This window comes from Pungitius pungitius, chromosome 2 (assembly GCF_949316345.1).
Source record: "Pungitius pungitius chromosome 2, fPunPun2.1, whole genome shotgun sequence".
NCBI lineage: Eukaryota > Metazoa > Chordata > Actinopteri > Perciformes > Gasterosteidae > Pungitius > Pungitius pungitius.
The window spans coordinates 16228100-16253747 of NC_084901.1; the positions used below are offsets into that span (position 1 = coordinate 16228100).

Sequence of the window (25648 nt, forward strand, 5' to 3'; positions counted from 1 at the left end):
TTTTATTTTAAAACTGATTGTAGTAAGTTAGCAGTTAATTTGTATTTATATATATATATATATTATATAATGTATCTAAACCTAACACCTTTCGTTTCACACACTGTGATCTACACCCACAGTGGCGGGCACATGACAATTAGCATCTCCAGTGGGTGGGAGAATATCAACGATGACTAAGCACACCCAAATATTAAGTGTCAGTGACCATGCTGTCAACATCATAGTAAAAGTTGAAGCGTCTTACCTCGAAAGACTGCGGTGTCTTCAGCGTACTCAGCGTGTTGCTTCTGTGCTGTGAGAAGCAAACCGAGAAAACTTGTACTTAGTCACGAGAACATGAAACATTATGAAACATGTTATAAAGTAAGTGGAGAAGAAGCTACCTGTTGGTTCTTTTGCAGACTATCCACTTGGTCCAGGACCTCTAGCAGCTTCCTCCTATTCAGCTTGTTGAACCTGGGGGACGCGCCGACCAAAGAGCCGCACCATGCTGCAAGGAGGCAGAAAACAACCAGCTTCATGTTCACTTTTTTTTTTTTTTCAGCCGAGGGCAACCAGATCACAGAAAAGGAGGCTTTTCGTAAAGCGATTTACTGTAAATGCAGACTGTTGCGCGGCTCACCCGTTTTATACTCATCCCTGAGGACACAGGAAAACCACTTGGAAATCTGCAGAAATTGGCGCGAGTGAGTAATGAGGCATTCTTTTCCACCGGCAGTCACCACTACGTGATACGAGAGTGTCATCAGGCCGCGCCTGCGTGGGACCTATAGATGCAAACGTAAAGCTGCTGTAGCGCACCCGACAGGAAGCTACAGGAAGACGCCACTTCCCATTTTCATTTTGAATCAGTGGAGCCGCACCGTGTCATAGATGGCACTCGGATAAGATGCGGTATTGACAACCCAAATGTTTTCACGCCATCAAGGCCACCTACACGAACGCGCACACCACCTACACAAACTCACACACCGAAGCATGTTTCATCAACAGGAAACCTTTTTTTTTATTTTTTAAAGCGCCGAACCAAAAGATGAGAGAGGACACAGTGGGATTTGTCATTAGAGGGTTAAGTCGACTGCTCCAATCTAAATATAAACATTTTATGACCTAATGCTTTTTGAGACTGTAGGAACTAAGAAATTGGGAGTCAAGGGTCACAAAAAAATATCTCTCATAGATGTCTAATAGGATCAAATGTTGAACTTGTTGCAACCAACTTTGATGTAAACTCCTTTTTGGTGTCGTCCCATTTGTGCACATACTGTGTGAAACTTTTCTAAAGAGGGAAGAGAACAACAAACAGTTGTCAGTTCCTTCTGTGTTGGTGTGGCCGCACAAACAGCCACACACACTCACACACACACACAATCTTTACATTGGGGGAGGAAGTGAGGCTGAGAGAGAGAGAAAACCCCTCTTGTCTGTTCTCACTCCGTCAGCGTAAGGGAAACGGTGGGTGGGGGCTCCGGCTGGTTGGAGAGGTGCATCACCTTCAGACACTCGTCACCCCTGGAATCCCTTCTGTGATGCACATGCACCAGGGAAAACCTCAGGTAGAGTCAACTCTAGGCAAGGCCATTTTTTATTTTGTATGCCTGTGATAAAACCATTAAAAACATATAAAGCAAGGAGATTTAAATACAGTTAAGAACATTTGAGGAAAATAAAGGCAACAGCAAAAATAAGGCTTTAATCTGGATTTAAAGGAGCAGATTTCTGAGACTTTTTTCCAGATATTTGGAGCAGAAAAACTGAACGCTGCTGTGTGTTTAGTTTTGACTATGGGAACAGAAAGTAGTGTTTGTGGCGGTTCATAAGGTATCAGTGGATTAGAAATGTACCAAATAAACCATTCAGTGCTCTATAAACCAACAGCAGAATTTTAAAGTCAATTCTTTGTTTGACAGGAAGAGACATGCAAAAACCATGTTAGTTTGGTCTACTGAAGGTAAATGCATGGACACGTTTTTACAAATCTAGTTGAGACATAAGTCCTTTGACCCTTGATAAATGATTTAGGTAATAGTGAACTGATTTTGTAACTTTGTTGATTTGTTCAGTTTGAATCCATAATTACATCTAGATTTCTGGCTTTGTTGTTAAAGCGCAGCACTCTTTCAATTGGCCATCCTTGTTACAATTACTTATGTTTTACCTTTGTTTAATTCAAGAAAGTTTTGGCACATCTAGCTGTTGATTTGTTGCATTTATCCAGCCATTGGCTTGTAGTCCCCTGGTGATATAACGTTGGTTACGTAGATTTGTGTGTCATCCGCGTAACTATGACGGCATACTGTTTTTCCCCATAATGTGAGCTATTGGAAGCATGTAGATGTTGAACAGAAGGGGCCCCAGTATTGAGCCTTGGGGAACGCCACATATCCTTTCTACAGCTTTGATGTGTAATTAGCTACAGACACAAAGTATTCTGTCTTTGAAGGAGGATTCAAATCAGACAAGTGCAGTCCCAACCAGTTGATTAGTCTGTCCAATATATCAGGGTCGACCGTGTCAAATGCTGCGCTGAGATCCAGAAATACTAAGACGGAAATTCTGCCGTTGTCAGTGTTTAAATGGATCTCCTTAACGAGCAGTTTCAGTGCTGTGGTGCTGTCGGAAGCGCGAGTGGAAAAATGTTATTTACAGCAAAGAAGCAGTTTAGCTGTTGAAAAAACACTTTCAATTATTTTACTTTTAAAAAGTTGGGTTTATTGTATGTTTCTTTGTCTAAATTCACCTTCTGTAGTAGGAGAAACCGTGTGTGTGTGTGTGTGTGGTTACTAATGACAGCTCTGATAAAATGAGCACAATGAAATTCGAATTAAAATTGAACCATTAGATATTAAGAACTGAAAGAAGAGATGTAGCAGATTTAAAGAAAAATTAATTTCTTTATATATTTTGACAGTTATGGGACACACAGGACACATCTTTTGGTTGCCTTCACAAGACTTCATCTATTGACAATTCTCTTTGTTAAAAAATACTACCAAAAATCTTTTATAGTTTTTGATGAGTTGAGCTCAAAAGAAAAAAGGGAGTAGCACCAAACATTTTTACACATTAATTCCAATTTACAAACCCTTTATTAAATGTTGGAGATTAAACTACTACTACAATTTTATGAACTCATGAAAAGTGTTGTTTGACGAAGCCCAAAGCCGCCGTTTATCTCTCCACATGCAAACAAACACGATGGAGGAATCTAACACTCTCATATTATCCATCATGCTCAAGCTTTTTCCACCTAAATTTACCTTTTTTTTCTTATCGTCAACTTTGTACAACAACGTGTGCTGCGAGGCGCGACTATGGGCGGTGACTAAACCTCTTGGTCCAGGGGAGAGTTTCTCTTTGTGGTCAGCGTGTTAAACGCAGCGCCCAACGTGTGAGTCAGTGCCTGGCTGTTATCTGATCTAAATCTGACCTTTAACAATTCATTCATTATGGATTTTCATTGAGACTTTAACAAATCTGAGCATACAGGATCATTTTCAAACCAACTGGAACCAACAGCTTCAAGTGTGTGTGTGTGTGTGTGTGTGTGTGTGTGTGTGTGTGTGTGTGTGTGTGTGTGTGTGTGTGTGTGTGTGTGTGTGTGTGTGTGTGTGTGTGTGTGTGTGTGTGTGTGTGTGTGTGTGTGTGTGTGTGTGTGTGTGTGTGTGAGCTGTACAACTTAAAGAATAAAGAATGTATTTTTTAGTGTTCGGACTGTTACTTAATGATACATTTTTTACTAGAACAGATAGAAGTTAGAATTTACAAATGGTATTAAAGGAGGTAAAGCCATTTTGCTGCCATGAAATGAACAAAAGAAGAACAAAGATGTAGAGGTGAGTGGGTTGAAAATCAACTATTACAATATGTTGTTTTTTTTTTTTTTGCTATTGCTTTTGCACGCGTTCGCTGAGCTGGAACAAGGACGAGTGAAGGTGATTTGGAAAAGGAGTGTGCTTGATATTACCGTAAGTGTACAGGAAGAGCTCGGGGAGGCCGTGGGTGGGGGATCGCCTCGTCTGGGGTGACATGGTTTGTTTATGGTGCCGTGTTCACTTTACAAAGTCACCGTTAGTGAATTGAAAAAAACTAACCCTACCAGAGCTGGCTTTCAAAATCCCAACGTGGGATTGAGCTCTACTTGACATCACTATTGGGCTTATTATTTCATATTAATCTTACACATAACCATGGAGAACCTGCAGGATGCAGATGTGCATTTGTGAGGTGAAACATAGTCCAAGCTTCCGATGGCACTTTGAGGTTATGGAATAAGATTTCATCCCCCCTGATGCATGCCTCAATTCTACCGCGTTAATCTACGATTAATTATTAATAGATGGCACTTCGGTGCCTTTTATTATTTGAATTATCTGAAACAACCGGCTCGTAGTAGTAAAAATGTCTTGTGTGATTGAAGAGAGTAAAGTTTCCCTTCGTTGCGTTGACTCATTACACGTCGTCTTTGTTTGTTTGTTTCAGTTTGTGTCAAAGCCGCGACACTTTAGATGAGTCAACTTTGTATTTTATTTAATTCCAGCAGGCGCACATTCAACAAAGTGAGACAAACCCGTCTGCTTCTCGCTAAAAACAAAAAGTCCTTGTTTGTTTGTTTCATCTCATATTTCATTATTTTAATGTATTTTTACATTTTTATTGTTTCAATCGAAGTTCATAACTGTTTGTAAATCTCCTTGCTTCATGTTTGGATGTTTTTAATGGTTTTATGCGAAGCACTTAGAATAGCCTCGTAGTTGAAATGGGCTAAACAAATTGCCTTCACATTGAAACAATTTTCCTCCTTCATTCTGTCCATCGTGTTGCTGAGCAGACAGCGAGACATCTTTAAATCAAAACTTTTGTCTGCAGTAAGTCGTCATCATTCACCTGATCAACCATTAGTGCGAAGGGAAAGACAGAGGACTAATTAAAATGAACAAAGTGCAGAAAGCCGGATCAACAGATTCAACGTGTGTTCAACCCTGTTGGAGTCAACTCTTTAACGTTGTAGAAGCTGACTTCCTTCTATCTTCAGCACGCCGCGCTCAGCGACGCCTTTAATTGAGGAATAACGTCTCGACGCTTGTTGAAAACGTTGAATAATTTTGTCTTTTAACACAAAAACCTGCAAGAACGGTATTTAAAGCTCTCAAATACTCTTTGCTGAGCTCGCTCTTTTGCACACCTGATCTACCTAAATGCTCCACAGTGATTGGTTAAGAGGTTTAGACACAGATCTCGGGTGTCAAAGTGAGTGACAGAACAAGGGTTAGAAACGACGGCCAAGCAGCACCTCATTATCATCTCTGCCCCCCGCGGTGATTAAAGGTCCTTAAAGGTCCTTAACGGTTTCATTTACACCTTTTCTCTACATTGTATCCAAAGACGGCGACGAAACGAAACAAAAACAGGCTTCCTCATCACAATGTAAAATACGCAGAGACGAGATTAGCTCAAATGTTCCAAATGGTGATGTTTAAAATGTTAAAAAGCAAACCTACCACCAGTGCAGTCACTCGTTGCTCCTTCAGGGCACAATGCCAGCTCGTCTTATTCAGAAGGAGGTATGTGAAGATCGTTTTACTGCATGATGGTGACGCATTCTTGACCTTTCAAGCATTAATAATAAAATCACCTTTTACCAGCAACGACCAGATGCTCAGCGCTTTGTTGTTTTGGAAATTGATCATTTGGTGGGAAAAGAGAAAGCGTCAGTGGGAGTACTGCACAGACGCTGTTTAACCACACCGGCAGGGGAATAAAGAGGGGCTGACGGCAAGATGTGGGCCGCGAAACTGCTGTTGTACAAAAACACCAAACTCCGAAAGAGGAGTTTTGTTCCAAAATCAAACCAGCCAACGCTTTTAAAAACACCAAATAAGACTGGAATGAAGTGGTTAAAAACACTCCTGTACGATTGAATCATTTAAACAGATGTTATACAGACACAGGGCATATATATGGGCAGACAATGAGGAGGCTCTTGGGAATTCTTTCCTGAACTATTTGTTTCATGTTAATTCATGTTTTTCGGGTCAAATTGAAGGGTCACGCGTAAACCTTTTAGTTCTTAAAAGTCTCTAAAAGAACTCCCCTTCTCTGGAGCTCTGTGGTAGCACCAGAAGCTTTGTTACACGACTGTGTTCCCATGTTGCTCTGAAGACACCATCCTATGCTTTGGCTGAGGTGGAGTAACCTGTCGTTGCCTAGCAACCAAACCCAGCGCGACGGCGGCGGCGATGGAGATTAGCTCATTCCGCGGTAAAGGTCACTGTCTGATTGGACCTCGGTCAGGGACGACCAGGTTCGACATGTGAACGCCCCCCTAAAAGGACAGAGCTCCCGTCTCCTCACAGACAGGAGGCCGGCCGCCACAGCGCCGTCATCCATTTTGGATTCAGGGTCCGGTGTTGGCCGCTGGGACGGCCCTGTGGGGGCACAGCTGTGGTTCTGAGTAGCGAGTCGTCACACCCGCGATGCTGTGAAGGGTCAGGCGGGAAATCGCCTCTCGCAGAGTTTCACAAGTGCCTTTGAGCGGCTCTCACGTGGCGCGAGGGGCCCTTTGAACTCGGAGAAGTTCAACGGATTTGAGTCACAGGGCTGACAGGAAGTGAACCTTTTGACTTGGCTCACCTACATCAATGAGCAGAATGAGTAGAATGCATATCAATTCCATATTTTGGCACCTTGAATTTGGTATAAAGTAAAGCCAGTTCTTTTGAGTCTAAAAGGAAATTTATATTTATTTTAGTGCCACTTGAAGGACATATAGTCTGTAAATCTAAAATTTCTATGAACGTTTTGCACACTTTTGCTCTTGTACCAAACATTTGACGTGTGGAATATTCTAAAAATGAAAAGTCTCATCTTATCAACAACGCTTTACATATTTTCCACCTGATGTTCCTCCACCGCCGAAAACGGGTTATCAGAACTTTCACAATCGGTGGAGAGCATCCTCAAAATCACAGAGCGCCGTCTGACGGCTCGGAAAAACACGTCACTGCAGTATCCTGTTTATTTTGACGCGGCACGGAGTGTCGGTCCAGAAGACGTCTTCGGGGCGGGAGAGTCTTTCCTAGAAGACAATCAGAACCTGAAGGAGACGCACTGTCTCCTCTACAGGCGATGACTTAGTTCAATAGCTCGCACCATGAAGTGAGAGTGACTTCTGCAGAGTTACTCATCTCGAGTTCCCGCCTGTCGTTTCTGTGTACAATAACTTAATTGTGGCACACATCGCTGTGCAGAATGCACTGCAGCGCGTACGAAGGGAAACGCTACACTCCTGCAGTCAAGGAAGCAACGCGAGACAAATGTCAGGAAATATATTTATTTTTCTGGAAAAGTAGAAGAAAAAAAATCGGTGCAAAAAATACGGCATCTCAGAACATTTATTTCTAACTACAGAGAAAAGTCACAACGCAAACTGTTAAAAAGAATCAAAAGGAGGAGGAGGAGGAGGGGGGGGGGGGGGGGGGGGGGGGGGTTCAGTAAAGCTTGGTCTTGTGCATTATCCTCAAGAACTCCTTCTCGTTGACCTCCCCGTCACCGTCCTGGTCCGCCTCGTCGATCATGTCCTGGAAGGATGACACACAGTCTAAATGTTAATATACAGACGAATGACTTCCTGATGCATCGGGTGTCACTTTGACCGACAGTTCTAACTCCAGCTATTTCAACATCACAAGTGACGTCATGACGGCATGAAGGGAACCAGGAGACGGCAGAGAAGAGGGACCAGTCCAATAAAATGGTTACCATTACCTCCGCTGAGGAGTCTTTTTTCTCTTTTTTAATAAAGTCAATTCGTCTCTAATCTCTAGAGATGGAATCTAGCATTCAAGCATTGTGCTACAAATCAAACAATTCATCATTCTGCTAACTTCACTGCGGCTTGTAAATGTATCTGCAGCCTCCGCTTCTCTTCCTAATAAAAACGAGTCGCCATAGCAGGTATTCAGAAAGGTGTGCTCCTCCATATGCTGCCCCATATTCATGGTTTGGGTAGGAACTGTGAATAGATGTCTATTGAGATCTTAATATCTCAAGGAGATTATGGGCTTTTTTTATAGTCACGATGAAACATTTTGTTATTAAATGAAAACGCAATTGCAAAACAAAAAAACAGTGTATCTACTCATCCAAATGCATCCTTCCTTTGAGTAAAACAAGTCCTAGGGGGTTGTTCTTATCAGGTTTATTAATGTCTGAGAAGGGATATTTTTAGGTAGGGACAAGGCTGTGTGATTGGACAACCAATATAGAATTATATTTAGAACATGGGAAACACTACACAAAAATACCTTTAATTCTTCATCTGTGAGGTTCTCACCCAGCTCCTTCGTAACTCTCTTGAGATTTTTGAATGAGATTTTCCCCGTGCCGTCGTCATCAAACAGCCGGAACGCCTTCAATATTTCTTCTTTGTAGTCTATTTCACTCTTCGACAGGAAAGACATGACGAATGATAAATGCCTCAATCATTATTCGTTTTTCAATCTACATTTTGCAACACAAATCCAATGCATATTTTTAGTTTTTCTTCACGTTAAAACACTGGATTTCACTGTAATTTTATTAGAGAGTATTTTTATTCTAATATAATGTTTAAAAAACAACTGGCGACCTAAAGTTTCCAGGGAATGTCTACCACCTGTACTCCTCACCATTTTCTCTGTCATCATACTGACAAAGTCACGGAATTCAATCGTTCCAGAGCTCGCTCTTTCACTTTCTGCAGTCATCTTTTTGATCTCTTCTTTCTTTGGTTCAAGCCCCAGCGCTCTCATGGCAACCTGTTGCACAGATACACAGGACATCGGTCAGGGTATTCGTTCACCATGGCATGAACACATATATCCATGTTTTTCATCGGATCCAAGCCCGATTAAACCAGGAAACGAACCTTTAGATCCTTCACGTCTATGGTCCCACTGCCATCTGTGTCAAAGAGTTCGAACGCCTCTTTGATTTCTTGCTTTTGCTCCTCAGTCAGATCTACAGTCTTCTTCTTTTGGCTCGCCGAAGAAGCTGCTTTGCGGTAACCTGTAGCCTGAAAACACAAAACAAAACGATGTTAAGACGTGGTCGCCGCTTCATATAAGGTATCTCCTCAGTGTGCACTGCAGCAGAGCTAAACTGTTGCTATCTTGCTAGCTAACGCTAGCTTCCGTGCTGCTGCACGAGACCAAACAGAAACACGTTTTAAACCATTTTTTCTGTCAGCTTTTCACTGTACATTTAGAAATTTCAGGGAATTTTACACAGCGTAAGATCAATACTCGACATTTAAATGAATGCATACCATTTAAGTGATTCGGTCGTGAAGTTTGCAATTGTGTTTGGGATGATGTCAACAAAACATGCAGCAACGGCTGTACTTTTTTCCCCTGTTGATTGACAGGGGAGATAGCCAATAGAAACCATGAACGCACAGAGACGCGGGCATACTAGCCAATTGGAAAACGTAATGAGCGGGCCATAACTGTGTGTGCCAATGGCTGAGATCGTTTCTTGTTGCCCAGCAACCAGCAAATATAGCGCATGCGCAGTCTTGAATCGCTTGTGCAGAGGCAGCTGGACAGTGGGAATCGCAAACTATACTGTAAAACATTGATTAAGGTAACATTATTACTTTCACCGGATACAGTTTGTTTTGCAGAATGATCTTTTGGAGACTCTTCTGTGTTTTTTTTATTGCGCGCCGTGTCTCGTCTTAGACTGGCTAAATTGAGAAGTGAATGTTTTTTCTCTGAAGTCATTAGCCTGTTAGCTTAACCTGTTAGCCGCTTGTCATGTAGCTAAACAGGCTTAGTCACCTGCTCATAGATTTTATGTTTTGTGTTGTACAATGTTAATTTATTGTAGTTGCAGTTGTATCTATGGTGTTAACCAAAAGCGTAACTTAAACAGTGGTGGAATGAGTGTTATATGTAATTACCACATTTCCTTTTTAAATATACTAAATAATGATGCAAATCTGTACAAATGCCTAAAATTAAGTAATTCTGTACTGGGTTGCTGTTGGTTACCATCCACTGCTCAGTGACATGACTAATCATGTTATCATTTACTACCTATCTTACTTGGTAACAGGTAAAACAATAATAATTGTCCTTTCACAATTCAGGCTACTCAAGCAATGCTGGCGAGTACGATAATAAACCACCGGCAGCATGTTGGACTGCAGAAGCTCTCGGCCCTGGCAGGAATCACACATTCCTCTTTGGGCCCCAACAAAATGTACAAGTTTATCCGAGATGAAACGAGCGGGGAGTCGGCTCTGGCGTGCTCGTGCTTTCGCCTCTTGGAGAACTTGGAGCTGACCTGCGGGGTGGCTCAACTGGTCTACGAGACCGTTCGAGCCCACCACAAGGTCTATGGCACCGGGTCGGGATGCCTGCTGTTCCTCGCGGGGGCGTGGAGCCGCGCCGCCACCGAGTGCCTGCAGAGAGGAGTTCCGGTGGCGCGCATTGTCTCGGCGATGTCCGAGGGGATGGATGTGTGCTTGGACGTTTGCGGGAAATGCGGCGTCTCCACCGCGAGCCTCGGTGCGGCGCCGGCAGAGAGCTGCGCCGCAACCTCTCTGGGTTCGGGACTCCACCCCTTGACGAAACCCACCGCGGAGGCCTCACAAGCGTCGTGCCACCTGCGAGGGACAAGACAGGCTGCCGACAAGACTCTAAATGCCAGTGGACAAAGGAAAATAAAACTCAGCAGACATTTTTATGAGACCAAGACTGAAGACGTCTCCACGGTTATGCAACCTCCTCGGGCCAAGCCTGCTGACGTCGCTCTCGTCGCTGCGGGATTGAGTCACGGTTGTGACGAAGCAATGAATTTAGTCTTCGCAGCCAGCCGCTTACAATCCAAAACGAAACGACAAGATGTCAGCTGTTCTACCTTCGACGTTTCTAAAGTGGCCACTTGTGTGCTGCCTGGTTTGCCAGAGGAGCATGCGTGTGTTTTACGGGGCTGCGTCGTTCTTGTGTCTGATGAACAGGCCTCGGTTGCCCATCATTTAAAAGAACAACACTTAAAAGTTGCTCTCATTAATGGAGATTTATCCGATACATATCGCCATCTCGGCTTCAAAAGGCTAAAGGGTGTGCAGAGTGTGGGCGACCGGTCGCACTTTTCGAGTTCAAACAAAGAAGAAGAGTGGACGGAAAAAGTGTCGAGACTTCTGTTGAACCTAGAAGTGAAGCTGATAGTCGTCAGTGGGACCGCGGGTGAGAAAGTGATTCAGCGCTGTTGCAGACTCCACATTCTTGTGGTGGAAAAAGCGAATGTTTCAGTTTTGAAGGCTCTGGCTGATGCAAGTGGCGCGGTTCCGGTGACCTACGCCACACAGTTGAGTAAGCGCTGCGTTGGATCCGGGGTGAAGGTCGCGATCTGGGGCGACAGCCGTCAGACGAAGCCCTCGACGGCTGTGAACATTTCCACCGCGGAGGAGAGCGGCGGGTTGGTGACCGCCGTCCTCACGAGTTGTGTGCAGAGCAAGCTGCAGGCCCTGGAGGACCAGTTTTGGGCGTGTGCGTATCGCCTGCACCACGCGCTGACAGACAGCGTCCTCCTGCCTGGTGCCGGAGCCACAGAAATGCTTTGCGTTCATCACCTGCGAGGGCAAGCGGAGCAACGGCACGGCGCCGGGACGAGTGGGGGCGGCGTCCAGCGGACCAGAGCGGGGAGAGCAGGCGACCCTTACAGGGGTTTAGTGATGAGCCTCATGGCGGAGGGGTTAATAGATTACGTATCCACTGTAATGGTTAACACGGGGGGGGTTTCAAAAGTCCGAGCCAGGACCGCTGTGGGCCAACGACTGAAGGACTCTACGGAGGATCAAGGTGTACAAGCAAAACTCTCACAGCTCTCTTTTGCAGGCGAACAAGAGGATGGTTCCCTGAGATCTAGTGACGCGCCAGCAGCACAGGTCTATGACGTTGTGAGTGTGAAGCAGGAAGCATGGAGGAGGGCCTTGGACCTGGTTCTCCTCGTCTTGCAGACGGACGCGGAGATCATCACAGGCGTCGGCCCGAAACATGATGCTGCGCACGGAGACATGATGCTGTTGTGACCTCCAAGCAACACCTGGAACGTTTCAGACGGCAACAATGTGGCAACAATGTGTCCATTTCTCTGTGACTGGTACACAGTGAGAGCAGACTAAAGTGTCCATAAAGCGATGCTACACGTATACCACCACATGGGGGAGACAAACGCTAGATGCAGGTAAACATGAGGAGAATTCTGTCTGTAGTTCCTGATCCCTGACACTCATAAACGATAGAAGTGATATTTATTGCCCTTTTCAACCTCCAGGTCAAAAAAGTAGCACAGAATCTTAAATATGAAAAATGAACTAAAGTTAGTGTATGTTTACATTAAAATAATGTTTAACTTGTCATCTTACTTAACATATTCTCTCTCTTAAATGCTGTAAATTGTTCTAGTAGGAATACAACTCAGTTTATTTGACTATGATAAAGAGAAAAAAAAATATCACAGGGGAAAAAATAAAGAAATATTAGGTCAAAAAGGGTTTTGGAAAAAATGTGTTCTGTCTAGAAATATCACGGAAAATAAAAGTCAAAATATTTTGGCTGCCAAAATGTTTTAATAAAGAGTCAAAAGCAATGACTTGCAGCTCTTCTTTTGTGATGAGGTAAATGACCAAAAAGTGCGTTAATTAACCCCCACCCCCCCCCCACCTCCTGATTGGTGACTGATACAGTCCAATGAAAACATTCTTAAAACCTCTAAAAATAACAAATACCGAACACTTCCTGTTGGAAACTTTCACATATGGTCAGTTGAACTGAAAGTGAGATCTAATGGATGCACCCCCCCCCCTGATCCGTGCACCAGTGGGTCCGGTCCCTCTGATCCCCCACTCGGCTGCTTCTGGGGGAGAGGAGAGTAGTAATTAAAAACCAGTCTGTGCTGGTTTTTCTTTTCTTTCTCCGGATGAATGAAAAAGCAGCTTTCAGGTTCACTTGGTGGCCGCTGCTTTTGGAGCTCTGAAGTCCACGTCCCCCCCCCTCTCTCTCTCCCCTATGCACTTCTTTGACTACTACCGGGTGGGTTGGTTAAATCCGTACAGCATAAGTGGGCGTGTGTGTGTGTGTGTGTGTTAGAGCGCATGCGAGCTGAGGCCCAAAGGGGAAAGCCTTCCACACAGATCTAAGCCAGCTGCCCTGATTTAAGCACTTCATTGCAGGAGGAGTGGAAGCAAGGTGGTGGGAGGGAGGGAAGGGGGGGGTGCACATACTAACAATGTGCTCAAACTACACTGGCGAAGCAGCTCTGAAGGAAAAACAACGGAGGAGCAGCTGTACGCTGGACTTGGCCGTGTGCTGTTGGCTGGAGGCCTTTAGGAGTCCTTCACACCCTCAGGACCCAGAGGGCAGGTCGTTGCCCTGAGAAGGGTGTGAGAGGAGGAGGGGGGGGGGGGGGTTGTTAGAGCAATCTGACCTCCGGGGGGTTCGCCGTGCAAGACTCTGCGGAGGAAGGGAGGAGGAGGCAGTAGGTGGGAGGTGGCGGGAGGCCACGGCGGGTTCTCCTGCGCCGCTCCAGAGGGAGACGAGGCAGTCGCCGGGGAAGCAGGGCAGCGAGGAGGATAATGGCCACGGGAGGCATCACGACGCTTCCCTCCACGCCCGAAGACGGCGGCAGCGGCGGCTTCCCGCCCGGCGGCTTCAAGGATCCCAAGAGGCTGTACTGCAAAAACGGGGGCTTCTTCTTGAGGATCAGGTCCGACGGGGGTGTAGATGGAATCAGGGAGAAGAGCGACGCCCACAGTAAGTACTTCCAGTCTTCTTCTTTTCCTCCGTGCTTTACACAGCACACACAAAGCTTCTTTATGCACTACCCCCCCTCCTTTAAAACCATCATGGAGGAACGATGTGAACTTTCCAGCTCTCTGAGGCTCACACGCCAACATGTGTGTAGGCCCTTGTTCTGGAAAGTCTAATAAGAGCAATACAGCACAAATGCTTGTTAATCAATGGATGGAATATGGGTGATGGTTCTTTTCTTCTGTCAGTCGCTTTTAAAGGAAATAAAGTGACTTCCTGATCGGAAGATCCCTGTTGGTGCTTGACGTTGATGACTTTATACGGCTTCTTTTTGAATGATCCACTTTTGGTGCGGAAACATTGACATGCTTGTCTGGCCTTCGGCTGTGATGCCCCCCCCCGTGCCCCCCCCCCCCCCCCCCCGTCCCACTGATTGCTTTGGACTGTGTGTGTCTACAGTTGCATCAGTAAGTGGGAGGGGATGGAGGTTAAAAAATCAGGGGAAAAAACACACGTGCAGTGTGACGCGTGGAGCAGGTGTGCCCAAACTAATGCCTGATATGGATCCCCCAAGGGGAGAGGAGCTATTTTGAGGATAATTAAATCACCTTCAGAGGGACCCTGCTGATGTTAAGCCTGTTTCGTTTGGTCGTAGCTTCAGAAAATAATATATCCCCAATGAGTCACTGACCAGGAATTGGTATTATTCATTTGGCTTTTTTAGCATAACGCTTTCGTACAGCTAATGCGCCCCGAGCTGTGCGTCATCAATGGTCCTTTTGTTGAGGCTGCGATTGGCTCGCCAACCTTTTTGGACAACGTGACACACCTGCCAGTCGGCATTGGATACGTTAGTGAGAAGTGTTGCCCCGATGCTTACAAGGACCCTCGAGGGGAATAGTCGCGCTCTCCTCCATTCGTGGTCCTTTCTGATTTTAAGCTTTGCGAGGACAACCGTGCGACGTCCCACCGCCGTTCCCAGTAGCTGTGGGACACAATATGACCTCGAACACAGACCAATTCTAAATGTCACTTTCAGGGAAGAACCCTTCTTTGATCTGTCCCGTGAATCATCCAGGCTGCGTGCTTAACTGCAGACAGATGCTTGTTTATCTGAAGTCTTAATGTGGATTCATTCTGCACAGATGCCCTTCTTTGCCTTTTTAAGGGGGCCCCTGCTTACTTTTTTTTGGTGGTTTGGTTTCAAGCAAAAAATGCTCCGTTGGCCGGCAGTGGGGCCTCTTTAAATGATTTTGATAAATGTGCGTGGAGGCTGACAGGTATTTGGCTTCTTGGTTACCGAGGTGCTTCGTTAATTTACTGCAGCAACGGGGGAGCTGCTCAGAATAACAAGAGATGCAACCAAACCAACCAATACATCAAGACAACCCCTCATCACTTTTGACAGTTCCTTATGAAGTGGATGCACTTTCATCTTTTTGTAGAATCGATTTATTAAACACAGTTCCTCATGTTCACGCCACAAGCAAACTGCTGATAATTTGTGTCTTGTTCGTTTTTGTTCAGTCAAATGGTTTGTCTTTTTCCTCCAGTAAAGCTCCAAATCCAGGCGACCTCGGTGGGGGAGGTGGTCATCAAAGGAGTCTCTGCTAACCGCTACCTGGCCATGAACAGAGACGGCCGGCTGTTCGGAGTGGTGAGCGTCTTTCAAACGTCTCTAAAGGCTTTTGAGGTTACCCCCAAATCATCGAGTAGCGTTTCCTCGTCACACGAGCGCCGTTTAGGCCAAGAAATCCTTCCCATGGCGGGGGAAATAATTAAGTTGTTGCCAAAACATTACAAGAGGCCAAGGTCAAGTTGTAGATGAGATTCACAAAGACGAAGAAATGCAACAAAGGCAATGAAGCCACTTTGATCATCATTATGTTATTTATGACGGTTAGAGAGCAGAACTTCATTCAACCTTAGACCTCAATTATGCAACAAACCTTTCCACCGGCACCAGATGCACTTGACTCCCCGTTCTGTGTTTAGAAGTTTTTAAGTAACTGTTATCAGAGAAAGTGACTCATGTCACGGCTCCAGCTACTTGATGATGAATCAGAAGCTTTACTAAAGAAAACCGTGGGAAACGTTAAGTCGCTTCTAAGTGGCCGCCCGGCGGCGGGGGAGGTAACGAGGGAGGGAGGGAAGGAGGCAGGGAGGCGTCGGGGCCCGATGTGGTCGGGCGGTTGTGAAGGCTTCGCCCCCGGTCCGTGTAATTGGTGAGAAGTGCTTCCTCTCGAATAAATGCCACCCAACACGCATTCAACTCCAGGGAATATTTTTTTTTTTTTAAACCTCCAATTAACCATTTGGCTTTTTCTTAAGTTGACTCGTTAGATCTTGCTCAAAGAAGCAGAACTTATTTCATTCTATAATTTTTTTCAATTAACAAATGCTGAGCACAGAAGTTGATACAACAGTATCGATTCCACTTTGATCAAATTGCATATGAATATTTTTCAAAAAACATTTTAAAGTAATTGGACGAGGTTTACATACATCCCAGCTATGTTTCAGACTCGTACTACCTTTGGTTTTAGGGGATGTACCTTTAACACAAGATATTTTATACTGATCTGATGTTTGGTCCCTTTTTAAATATCGTCATTTATATTACTTTCTTGATTTGTTCTCCATTTATTCAAATTCTTCCATGTCAAGTTTCACCGCCATGTTTAATGTTTAATCACGAGGCGAAAGACCGACTTAAGTTAAGTTTTTTTAAATGTCTGTCAAAATACAGGCGGCGTTGAGCTCTTGAGTGTTTGTTGTGCTAATTTGATGTCATAAATCAGCATAAAAAATGTTGAGAAATCCAAAGTTCTTCAGCGCCGATATCCACAAAACAAAGAAAACACTCGTTAATCGACTAAATGACCAAACTTCATTTTCCATTAAGAGTAGAACAGTTTATTACATTTCCTCAGTTTGCAGAGTAAGTCTTACTGTGGGGGCATTTCTCTTTGCCTCTAAAGCCTGGAGATTTAATCCCCCCCCCCCTCCCTCCTTCCCATTCTGTCCCTCGTAGTTCATGCAGAACTAGATCCAGCTCTCTGAACATGTGTGTCTTTCCTCTCCAGAGACGGGCGACGGACGAATGCAACTTCCTGGAGCGGCTGGAGAGCAACAACTACAACACCTACCGCTCCAGGAAGTACCCCGGCATGTACGTGGCTCTGAAGCGGACGGGCCAGTACAAGTCCGGGAGCAAAACCGGGCCGGGTCAGAAGGCCATTCTGTTCCTCCCCATGTCTGCCAAGTGCTAATCGGACCGAGTCGATATCCACGTGTCCAGCGGCTGCGAAAAACACAACGAAGAAGAAGAGGAGGAAGAAGAAGTGTCCCATAAACCGCTGTGATGCTCTGTGACTGTTTTACCCCGAATGAGTCTGCTCTCTCTCAGCTTTTACTGTCAAACAGTGCAGAGCATTCACAGCCGGCTGCTTCCCAGTACCCCCCCCCCCCCCCCCCAAGCTTTTCCTACTGACCGGGCATCTGTGACGCTGCTGCAACCGGCGCCTTGCTAGAGTACGGCAGTGTTTAACCCCCTCTCCGGCTGAGGGATTCGAACCAGCAGCCTGTGGATGACACCTCCCCCCCGACTGTCCGCGCGGTGCAATATTCTACCAAAGGACTTCATCAGAGTGACGGACTTTAGGAATTTTTTGACAAAGCAAAAACTGAGCAAACTAAACCGACTAAAAGAACCAAAAACCCAGAGAAGCACTTGTTACACTTCATAGCTACAACACAGATTACAAAAAGGATGCACGTGGTGTCCCCATTCATTAAGACCAGATAAAAATCATAAAAAGGCACTTGACCTTAACAGAAAAGTTCCTTTTGACCTCTGACCAGTCATTTTGGAGCCCCTAGTGAATAATGCAACTACTCGCCACTGACTGGTGGTCCGCTGGGATCTGTACCAGGAGTTAAAAAACCAGTCCCCTATTGGAGGAGAAAAGAAATGTGCTTCTGGCAGCCGTCCATTTAAAAAAAAAAAAAAAAATCTGGTGTTAGATAAAAATCCCAAACACACTGCAAACTCCATTCCGGCCTCAACTACTCCTTAAACGCAGACCGCCCCATGTCAACACCTCTTGCCGTGGCTGCGCTAGCCGCTAGCCTTTGAGCGGCCTGTGGTACAGCTGGTAGAACTTCCCCGGGTGGACGGCGGGCAGCTCCTCCATGGCGAGGTCGATGTCGTCGAAGCCGCGCTGCAGGCCGCGCAGCAGGAGCCGGGCCACGCGGGAGGTGATGGGCGTGGTCCGGTCCGTCCGGGCCAGCTCGGCCAGCTCCAGCCACTCGCAGCGCAGGCACTCCCGAGTGCAGAAGTCGATGCGGTAGCTGAGCGGGCGCAGCCGGCAGATGATGTACATGTCCGACATGGCGAAGGCGCCCGGGTGGTCGTGCTGCTGCCGGATGCTGAGCAACGACTTGAACTCGGAGCGGACGCCGGTCTCCTCGAAGACCTCCCGCACAGCGGTGGCCCCTGACACGCACATAGACCCATATTCACACAGGTTCGACGCTTATTTTCACCCTTATTTTGTACAGTTGCAATGACTTTTGAAGGCTTTTAGCTAGATGTACTGTAGAAGTTCTGGTTTGCTCACCGATATTTTCTCCCGGATCAGACAAGCCGCCGGGGAACTTCCACGCATTCTTTGTCTGAAATACGAGGGCAGAGTTATCAACAGACATCCATCGTGCTAGATGGATGCCACTGCTGTAGCTCAGAGTTGTATTTACAGGAACCTTGAAATAAATGTAGAGTTTTATCTTAAAAGCTCGTAATAGAAAATTGGGTTCAAAAAGGATCTGACTGCCGTTCATTCATTTTTCATATTCAGTGTTTTCCAAAACTTTGTATTTAATAACAGTCTGCTGCTGGTTAAGTTATGTTGTATATATCGATTTTTGTAGTTGATATATGCCGCATTTTATTTTTAAGAAATGCTATTTTATCTTTTTCTCGTTTTGAAAAATTGTCTCTTTGTGAGGAACACGGAAACACTGCAGCATTTATTTTCATGTGCTTCATGTTAACAGGATGCTTTCTTTTCTGGGGGGGGGGGGGGGGGGGGGGCTGAAGTGTGCTAGTAGGGACTTAATAAAGGGATTTTGTTTAACTCTAAATCGGTGTGCTTTTTCACAGTGGTAGTAATATGTGTAAAAACATGCTGGGTTTGGGGGTAAATGCTTGGTTTTAAATTAATTGGATGGAATCCCCCCGGGGGTCCGTCACTGGTCTCTTGTGCTGATGTGAGTGATTTACCCCCCCGGCTTCGTTCTAGGAAGTCCGATATCCCCCTGTGAGCTCTGAACCGGCTCGGTCTGCCAAACACTTACTGCAGAACGCCCGATTCCAGTAAACAGCTCGATGTGGGAGGATTGGGAGGAAGATGAAGAGATAACACACCCCCCCCACCCCACTTCAGGGCCCTCTTTCTCTGGACAGAAGCCATTGAGACACAGAAATCCTCTCAGAAGACAACCGGCAGGCACACATCTTATAAGATTCAGATCAGATTTGGTTCCTTCCTAGATTTGAGCTACGAGAACCGAAGAGAAAAGTCCAATGAAACAAAATTATCCAAATGACCGGAACTTGACGCGTGGTCACATGACCTGACACTGACGTCCAGGAGCTGCCTTCAGCTACAATTTCCCACTTCGTACCCTGAGTCGTAATGGCTTTCTTAATGGGCGTGCCCGAAATCTGGTCCCCCCCCGAGAATGTAAACAAGCCTGTGTTGCAAACATTTCTTATTCAAAGACAGTGCTTGTGAGCGGACCTCATAACAGGCCGGGGGCGGGGGGGCGGGGGGAGACTAAACAAACACGACTAAATCACAGGAACGTTTGGCAGCAACTCTGCTCGGTTATCATCATTATTGCCAATAAGGATCCGTGTCTAAAGGGTTGCTTTCTGGCGATTTTTTTCTTTTTTAAAGAAGTTTGTCCCGTTGTGAACTTCACCCACTATGAATAGAAACGGTTTATCCTTTTCATGAGCTGCATTCCTATTAGGAAACAACCTTCCTTTTACTCGATTCTACACTTTTCTTTAGGAAAGTAGCAAAACGACAGCCAAGGCATGCATTCCTTTATTTATCTTCAATCTAATTCCATTTAATGCATTTAAATAGAGAGCAATTTGGGACGGTTTCGTGACCCATTTACCTTGTTTCTGTCTTGGACCACTAGAACTTTTCCATTCGATTCATCAACAACTGCACCTGCAAAACAACACAATCATTAGGGTGTTGGTGACTCAGCGCAGCATAACGAATGTGTTTTTCGGGAGGCCGCCTTTCACCCTCAAGTGGTCATGTGACCATCGGGCAAAAGACATCAAGCCCAGCCGGCGTTTCATTAAGAGCAAATGTGGCCCACGTAATGAAGACGCTCCGCCTCCTCTCCGGCCTCCTTCCATGTGACAGATGCGCGACGGAAGGTCGTCTCATCGGCCCGACTTGGACCACCGAGTGGAAAGTGATGTCAGCGCCGATCTGCGGGGGCCAAGCGGCGCTTCGCGGTAGGAGGCCTGGTGCCAACGGGGGGGCTATCATTATGTAGCGTAAGAAAACCGAAAAGCTCAGCGGGAGAGAAAAAAAATATGAGCTACGAGGGGAAAAAAGAAGCCCAGAAGCAATCATCAGGAGGTTCTGTAGTGAGAAAAAAAGAAAGAAAGAAGCTGTGATTCGCTTGAGGTCACGTTTGGTTTCTGAGCCACAACTAAGCTTCACGTCTTCTTGTCATTTATCATTTCATGTTGGCTTCTTCTGATTTTTGTTTGGACGAGTAATTACAGGCTCACAGCTGGAGACCCGTGGTGCGCCCGCCGTGAGGTCACGATGCTGATTGAGAGTCACGCTAGATCACTCCAGATGCGTTTCATCACAGAAACCTAATCAGCACACGGTTTTCTTCATGTCCAGCTTCTAGATCCGGTTGCCGTGGTTTCCATGACAACAATTGTATTTGTTCAGGGCGAAAGTCTGGTGGATCGGTCGTTCGTACACATGTCGTACCGTGCGACCGGGTGAGGGCATTAAGGTGAGCCCAACTACTGACCCCTGTCCTGGAGAGGTCAGAGTTCAAGTGCAGCTGGGTGGATTCCGCTAACAGCCACCAGGGGGCGACTCCTCTGGTCCTATAGAAGACTACGAGAAAATTGATCTACTTCTGTTTTGATGTATTCCTTCGGTAAACCTAAGTAAAACAGTAGTTCATGGTCTCCCTCTCTCGCTTTAAGTCTTCTAAACAACGCCATGACGTTCATTCGGTGAATGATGGTCCATTTAGAGAGAGAGAGTTCACCAACAAGTTTACGTCTCACTGCAAAGTAAACAGCACGACTTGTGTCGCGTCCGAAAATAGCTCTGCAACCTGATAGTTTGAAATGTTATTGGGCTAACCTTTGATTGTCTGCCAGTTTGTAGCAGTCAATGGAGATCGTCTTGACCTCAAAACGCCCACGTCTGACATTTGGGTTTTGTGTTTGACCGTTTAAAAGGCTTTCTGGTGCACACCGGGTTGAGCTCCCTCACTGGTGTGTGTGGGCCACAACTTCAACATCAGAACCAAGTCCTCCAAAACATCCCCCAAGGTAGGAGCCCATCAACGGGGTCCTGACTTCTCTCAATCGATCGCCTGTGCGTCACAACAAGCCTCCAATCATCCGAACCGCAGCTTCAGAATCCAAACCTCGGTGTCATCATTGTTTGTACCTGGGGCATTCTGGGAAAAAAGGGGACATTTCTGGATCCTCTTCCATCCTGAAGGAAGCTGTGGACATGTTCTGACATGCTTCAACTACATCCCCCTGAAAAAGTTAAATAAGTAAATAAACGACACTCTGCCCTCTGCTGGCCAATCAGGAGAGTCGCTCACTTCAGGGCGAGCGGCTCCTCTTGTTGCTCCTCTCAGGACAGCGAGTTATTTTCATCATGACCAGTGATCATTTGTCTGTACGTTACGACGATATACGGACAATAAACAATAACTGAAAGCCCGTGATGTATGTAAAGAGCTTTCAGACGCATTTCATGGTCTTCATCAGATCCGTTACAAACACCGCCGGCTGGAATGACCTCACAGGCTGAAGCATCTCTACCTGCCACTCCTATCTGGTGGGTCGCGAACCCGGGCAGCATGCTCTCCCCGTCCCCCATCCAGAGGGCCAACACGGCGTGGTCCCGTTTGGCGTGGTGGAAGGTGAAGCCGTGGGCGGAGGCGGCGGCGGCGCAGCGGCTCAGCGAGATGGGCACCCGGAGCCACACGGCCACCCTCCCCTCGGCCTTCCACTGGGCCAGCGAGTCTGCGGAGTCAAAAGGGTGCATCAGGGCTTTAAAAAGAAACATTAGAGGTTTGCTGCTCTATCGAAACGAATGAATGAAGGGAAGGTTACTGGTTCGAATCAATCATAAACAATAATAGCAATAATAAACTAATTATGCACCATCTACAAACATAAAAGGTATTTTTAATATATAAATGTTCACTCTTAAATCAAGATAAATTAAACATATTTGCTTAATATAGGTTTTGGACTTGTGATGAGAGCCAACACCTAACGTTATATCACATGCATTCTATTCATTAAGAAAACGCATATTCAGACACGTTGTGCCGTGCAAGCGTGCGTGCACCTGCATCTTCTACAACTGACCGCTGTGCCACGTGCGCACGCACGCACCTCAGGGCCCCTCTGCTGTAGTTCTGTGCACAGAAGACACGACCCGTGCGTCAATCTCCGTTCACATTCACACTTTGCAGCCACCGACCTCGAAGCAATCTGCCGAACGAGCTCTCGCTGACGTCCTCCGGTAGACCGGCGTCGGCCAGGTTCACGGTCACGCCACCGAATCGGTCCCCCTGGCCCGTCAGAGCGCCGGTCGCTTTCCGGGTGCACGAGAACGCGCGGACAGGTGAGCGTGCGCTGCAGAACCGTCTCGTCGCCGACGGGAGCCTCAAAGCGAAGGCGGCCATGTCTCCGTGCGGACACACGGGACTGCTTAAAGGGTAACTGCGGCTACAACCGGCCGTTCATTCCGCCAGCCGGTCACGTGACAGCAGTAGGGTTACGTAAACCTCCGCCCCGGAGGTTGCATAAATACCGTAATGCTCTGGAAGAATAGCACGAATAGTAGCTCTCGTAGTACTGCGCCAAAACTCATTCATTTTTAGCTATTAAGCTTTTAAATACATACACACTAGCACTACTCTTACTAATTATACTAACGTTGCTTTGAAAACAGTCACCGTGGTATTTCGTTATATTCGGCTGACTAGTAAGCCACTTAATTATTTTTAAACCGGTCAAATAACAACTCCGACAGAGTTGTTACTGCTTGCTGTGGTCCTTTAGCGCCATGTGGATTCATTACTAACCGTGAAAAACTTATGACAGAGAGCTGATTGGCAAACTATATTCATGCCGAATCTTAGACTGTATGTTTCCTAATACATAAATAACATTAAAGTATGTGCTTACTCTAGCTGGGGACTAATACACTCAAAATGTATGTTTTACAACCATATTATACCTTATATCTTTTTTTCTAGTCACTCATTGCGAATTTTCACAATCAAAACCAACACTGTCTAACTTGTTTTTTGTCATCCAATTGAATTAAAACAGGTAACGTTATATTCAAAAATATAATTTATAAAAAGAGTTACCCACTGTCGCAAAGCGAGGCTTTACGGTAAAAGGAGGCGGGGCTAAATTCCAACCAGGAAGTTTACAACACCGCTTGGTGTTTACACATGCTGGCGGCTTCACGTGGAGGATATTTCCACTATTAACATGTCTTCAAAGAAAAACAAAAGCAAATCGAAAAGGACGAGTGAAGGGGACAGCTCGAATGATTCCTCCAGCCTGACGACATCCGGCCAAGAGGGAGGAAGGAGCTTAAGCAGCCACTCGTTCACTGTCATCGATTTCATTGACAAAGGTGAGTCTCTGGGGGGGGGGGGGGGGGGTAACGGACACTGAAGAAGGTTGTAGGGTGTTTTTGAAGGTGAACAACACGTGGACTTAACAGCTGTCATCTTTTAGCTTCATTACTTTGAAAGCAGGATTTGTGATGGTGATCCCTCCCCCCCCCCCCCTTTTAATATGGGTGTGTATATGTATGTATAGAGCTCCCCCATCACATATTAAAAGGGATCCTGAAATCTAATTTTGTTATGTGTACACGTGGAACTATAATAAATGATGTATCTTCACGTGATGTTTTTCGCTAACTTCCCCTCACAGCTGACGACAAAACGCCCAAAAGTTGCAGATCCACTTTAGTCCAGCTGAGCCTGAACTCCATGAAGTCAGCCGGCGTTTGCATCGGGAGGCCGGTCCTGCTGACGAGTCCCGCGGGACGACAGGAGGTGCCCTCTCCTCCTCTTTTCTCTCTCCCTCCATCGCTTTCTACGTCAGATATTGTTCGAACATCTGTGACGACGTTTAAAATCTCCTCTGATAAAGTCCTGGTGAATCCCTGCCGTTCGGCCGGGGGCCAACCTTCCTCGTAAAATACTTTTAGTGATGTTCAGTCGTCTTTTGCTCCCGCCTCGTCCAGGTGTGCTCGGGTTGGCCGGCTGCCTCCTTTCCCGCTAGAAAAGTGGGCCTCCAGAGGTGCGCTCAGAATAACCTCCGAGTGAAGCCCGGGGACGAGGTGACGCTGCAGCCGCTAACGGGTCCTGTGCTGCAGGCCGAGGAGGTGCTTCTCTCGAACAGGTGACATCCATCATACATCAACATTAAGTTTCATGTTCATAGTGTGTTGTTTGGTGGAACCTTTTTCTGGATATTTTGGAGCGTGGGGATAGTGGTGCATTTGAATTGTTTGCCTTCATTTGGAGACTTCATGAAGCTGCTCTATTGTTCACGGCAAAATTCTATTCAGTAACATCTGCGGCCGAACATTTAGATCCAAAAAGTAATGTCATGAATTACAAATGTAAAAGATCCAACTGTCCTTTATTAAAAAGCTTCTGTGTGCGTGGCATGAGCATCTTTATGCTGTCAGGTGAATGCTGCCACCTGCTGGTTGCACATCATAACTGCAGCGTAAATGCCAAACCATCTATTTGTATTTCCTAGAATCCATTTAGCTACATTTTGGTCTATTTTTGACCATGTTATATTTTTGATATGTCTGCTCTCCAGGCAAAATGTATCGCATGGGTTATACAGCAATGTAAGTCGCTTTGGATAAAAGCGTCAGCTTAATGACATGTAATAATAATTAGTTAGCATGTTGTATATGATAACAGCAGTTAATTCTTCACACACGTATAAATTGGATCCAGGTCCAAAGATGACACACTGGAGACAGACGAGTTCAAGAACTTCTTTGTGCAGACTCTGGGTAAGTGAGTCGATAGATGGATCATTTGTACTCTTCAGGCTCCATGACCTGTACATTCACTCCATTTGACAAAAAAGTAACACCTTCCTTTAACTCGACTCGTTTGTCTCTCCGCCTCGTGCCAGTTGGGAACGTCATTTTGCCGGGAAACGTCATCTCGCTGAACTACTTCGGCCGCTCCTGCGGCCTGCGGGTGGAGTCCGTGAGGGGGGAGGACGGCGTCACCCTCCAGAGACCGGCCGCCGCCGCGGCGGACTCCTCCGCGATGAACTCCGTGCTGGACTCCACTTCGGCCGACCTCTCCCTGCAGCTCGGCCTGCTGACCGTGGAGGACGTCGCCGCCGACGGGGCGCCGAGCCCGACCGGAGAGCCCGGCCGCGCCGCCAGCACGCCGCGCCGGCCGGCGCGCCCGGCCTTCGTCTCCTCCCCCTTTGAGTTTGTCGCGGAGGAGTCCCCCTCGTC

General features: G+C 46.2%; 5 protein-coding genes across 6 annotated transcripts in view; 3 read left to right on the forward strand and 2 right to left on the reverse strand.

The window, feature by feature from the left end:
• Positions 1 to 7326: 7326 nt before the first annotated feature.
• LOC119210065 (uncharacterized) lies at positions 7327 to 9448 on the reverse strand. 2 transcript variants are annotated; one of them, XM_037459677.2, is made up of 5 exons: positions 9311 to 9448; positions 8912 to 9058; positions 8673 to 8801; positions 8310 to 8447; positions 7327 to 7583 (listed from the first exon to the last, which is right to left on the reverse strand). In XM_037459677.2, the coding sequence occupies exons 1-5, from the start codon at positions 9311 to 9313 to the stop codon at positions 7494 to 7496; spliced, it is 507 nt and encodes a 168-aa protein (XP_037315574.1). In that variant the 5' UTR covers positions 9314 to 9448; the 3' UTR covers positions 7327 to 7493. The 2 variants fall into 2 exon arrangements, with proteins under 2 accessions (XP_037315574.1, XP_062416491.1); XM_062560507.1 differs by having other exon boundaries at positions 7503 to 7603.
• Positions 9449 to 9476: 28 nt separating this feature from the next.
• On the forward strand, positions 9477 to 12082 carry bbs12 (Bardet-Biedl syndrome 12). Its single transcript, XM_037459673.2, has 2 exons — positions 9477 to 9627; positions 10136 to 12082. Exons 1-2 carry the CDS (start codon positions 9550 to 9552, stop codon positions 12080 to 12082), a joined length of 2025 nt encoding a protein of 674 aa, XP_037315570.2. The 5' UTR covers positions 9477 to 9549.
• A 1544-nt stretch (positions 12083 to 13626) lies between these two features.
• fgf2 (fibroblast growth factor 2) lies at positions 13627 to 17270 on the forward strand. The gene is made up of 3 exons (XM_037459678.2): positions 13627 to 13805; positions 15356 to 15459; positions 16889 to 17270. The coding sequence occupies exons 1-3, from the start codon at positions 13628 to 13630 to the stop codon at positions 17072 to 17074; spliced, it is 468 nt and encodes a 155-aa protein (XP_037315575.2). The 5' UTR covers position 13627; the 3' UTR covers positions 17075 to 17270.
• Positions 17271 to 17929: 659 nt separating this feature from the next.
• nudt6 (nudix (nucleoside diphosphate linked moiety X)-type motif 6) lies at positions 17930 to 22805 on the reverse strand. The gene is made up of 5 exons (XM_037459676.2): positions 22601 to 22805; positions 21931 to 22134; positions 19995 to 20050; positions 18425 to 18479; positions 17930 to 18300 (listed from the first exon to the last, which is right to left on the reverse strand). Exons 1-5 carry the CDS (start codon positions 22803 to 22805, stop codon positions 17930 to 17932), a joined length of 891 nt encoding a protein of 296 aa, XP_037315573.1.
• A 53-nt stretch (positions 22806 to 22858) lies between these two features.
• The window catches only part of afg2a (AFG2 AAA ATPase homolog A), a 13640-nt gene continuing 10850 nt past the window's right edge, over positions 22859 to 25648 (forward strand). The window contains exons 1-5 of the mRNA XM_062558665.1: positions 22859 to 23773; positions 24079 to 24203; positions 24395 to 24552; positions 25128 to 25186; positions 25312 to 25645. Of these exons, the coding sequence (XP_062414649.1) occupies positions 23626 to 23773; positions 24079 to 24203; positions 24395 to 24552; positions 25128 to 25186; positions 25312 to 25645 (824 nt within the window). The 5' untranslated portion in view covers positions 22859 to 23625. The remainder of the gene's footprint in view (positions 23774 to 24078; positions 24204 to 24394; positions 24553 to 25127; positions 25187 to 25311; positions 25646 to 25648) is intronic.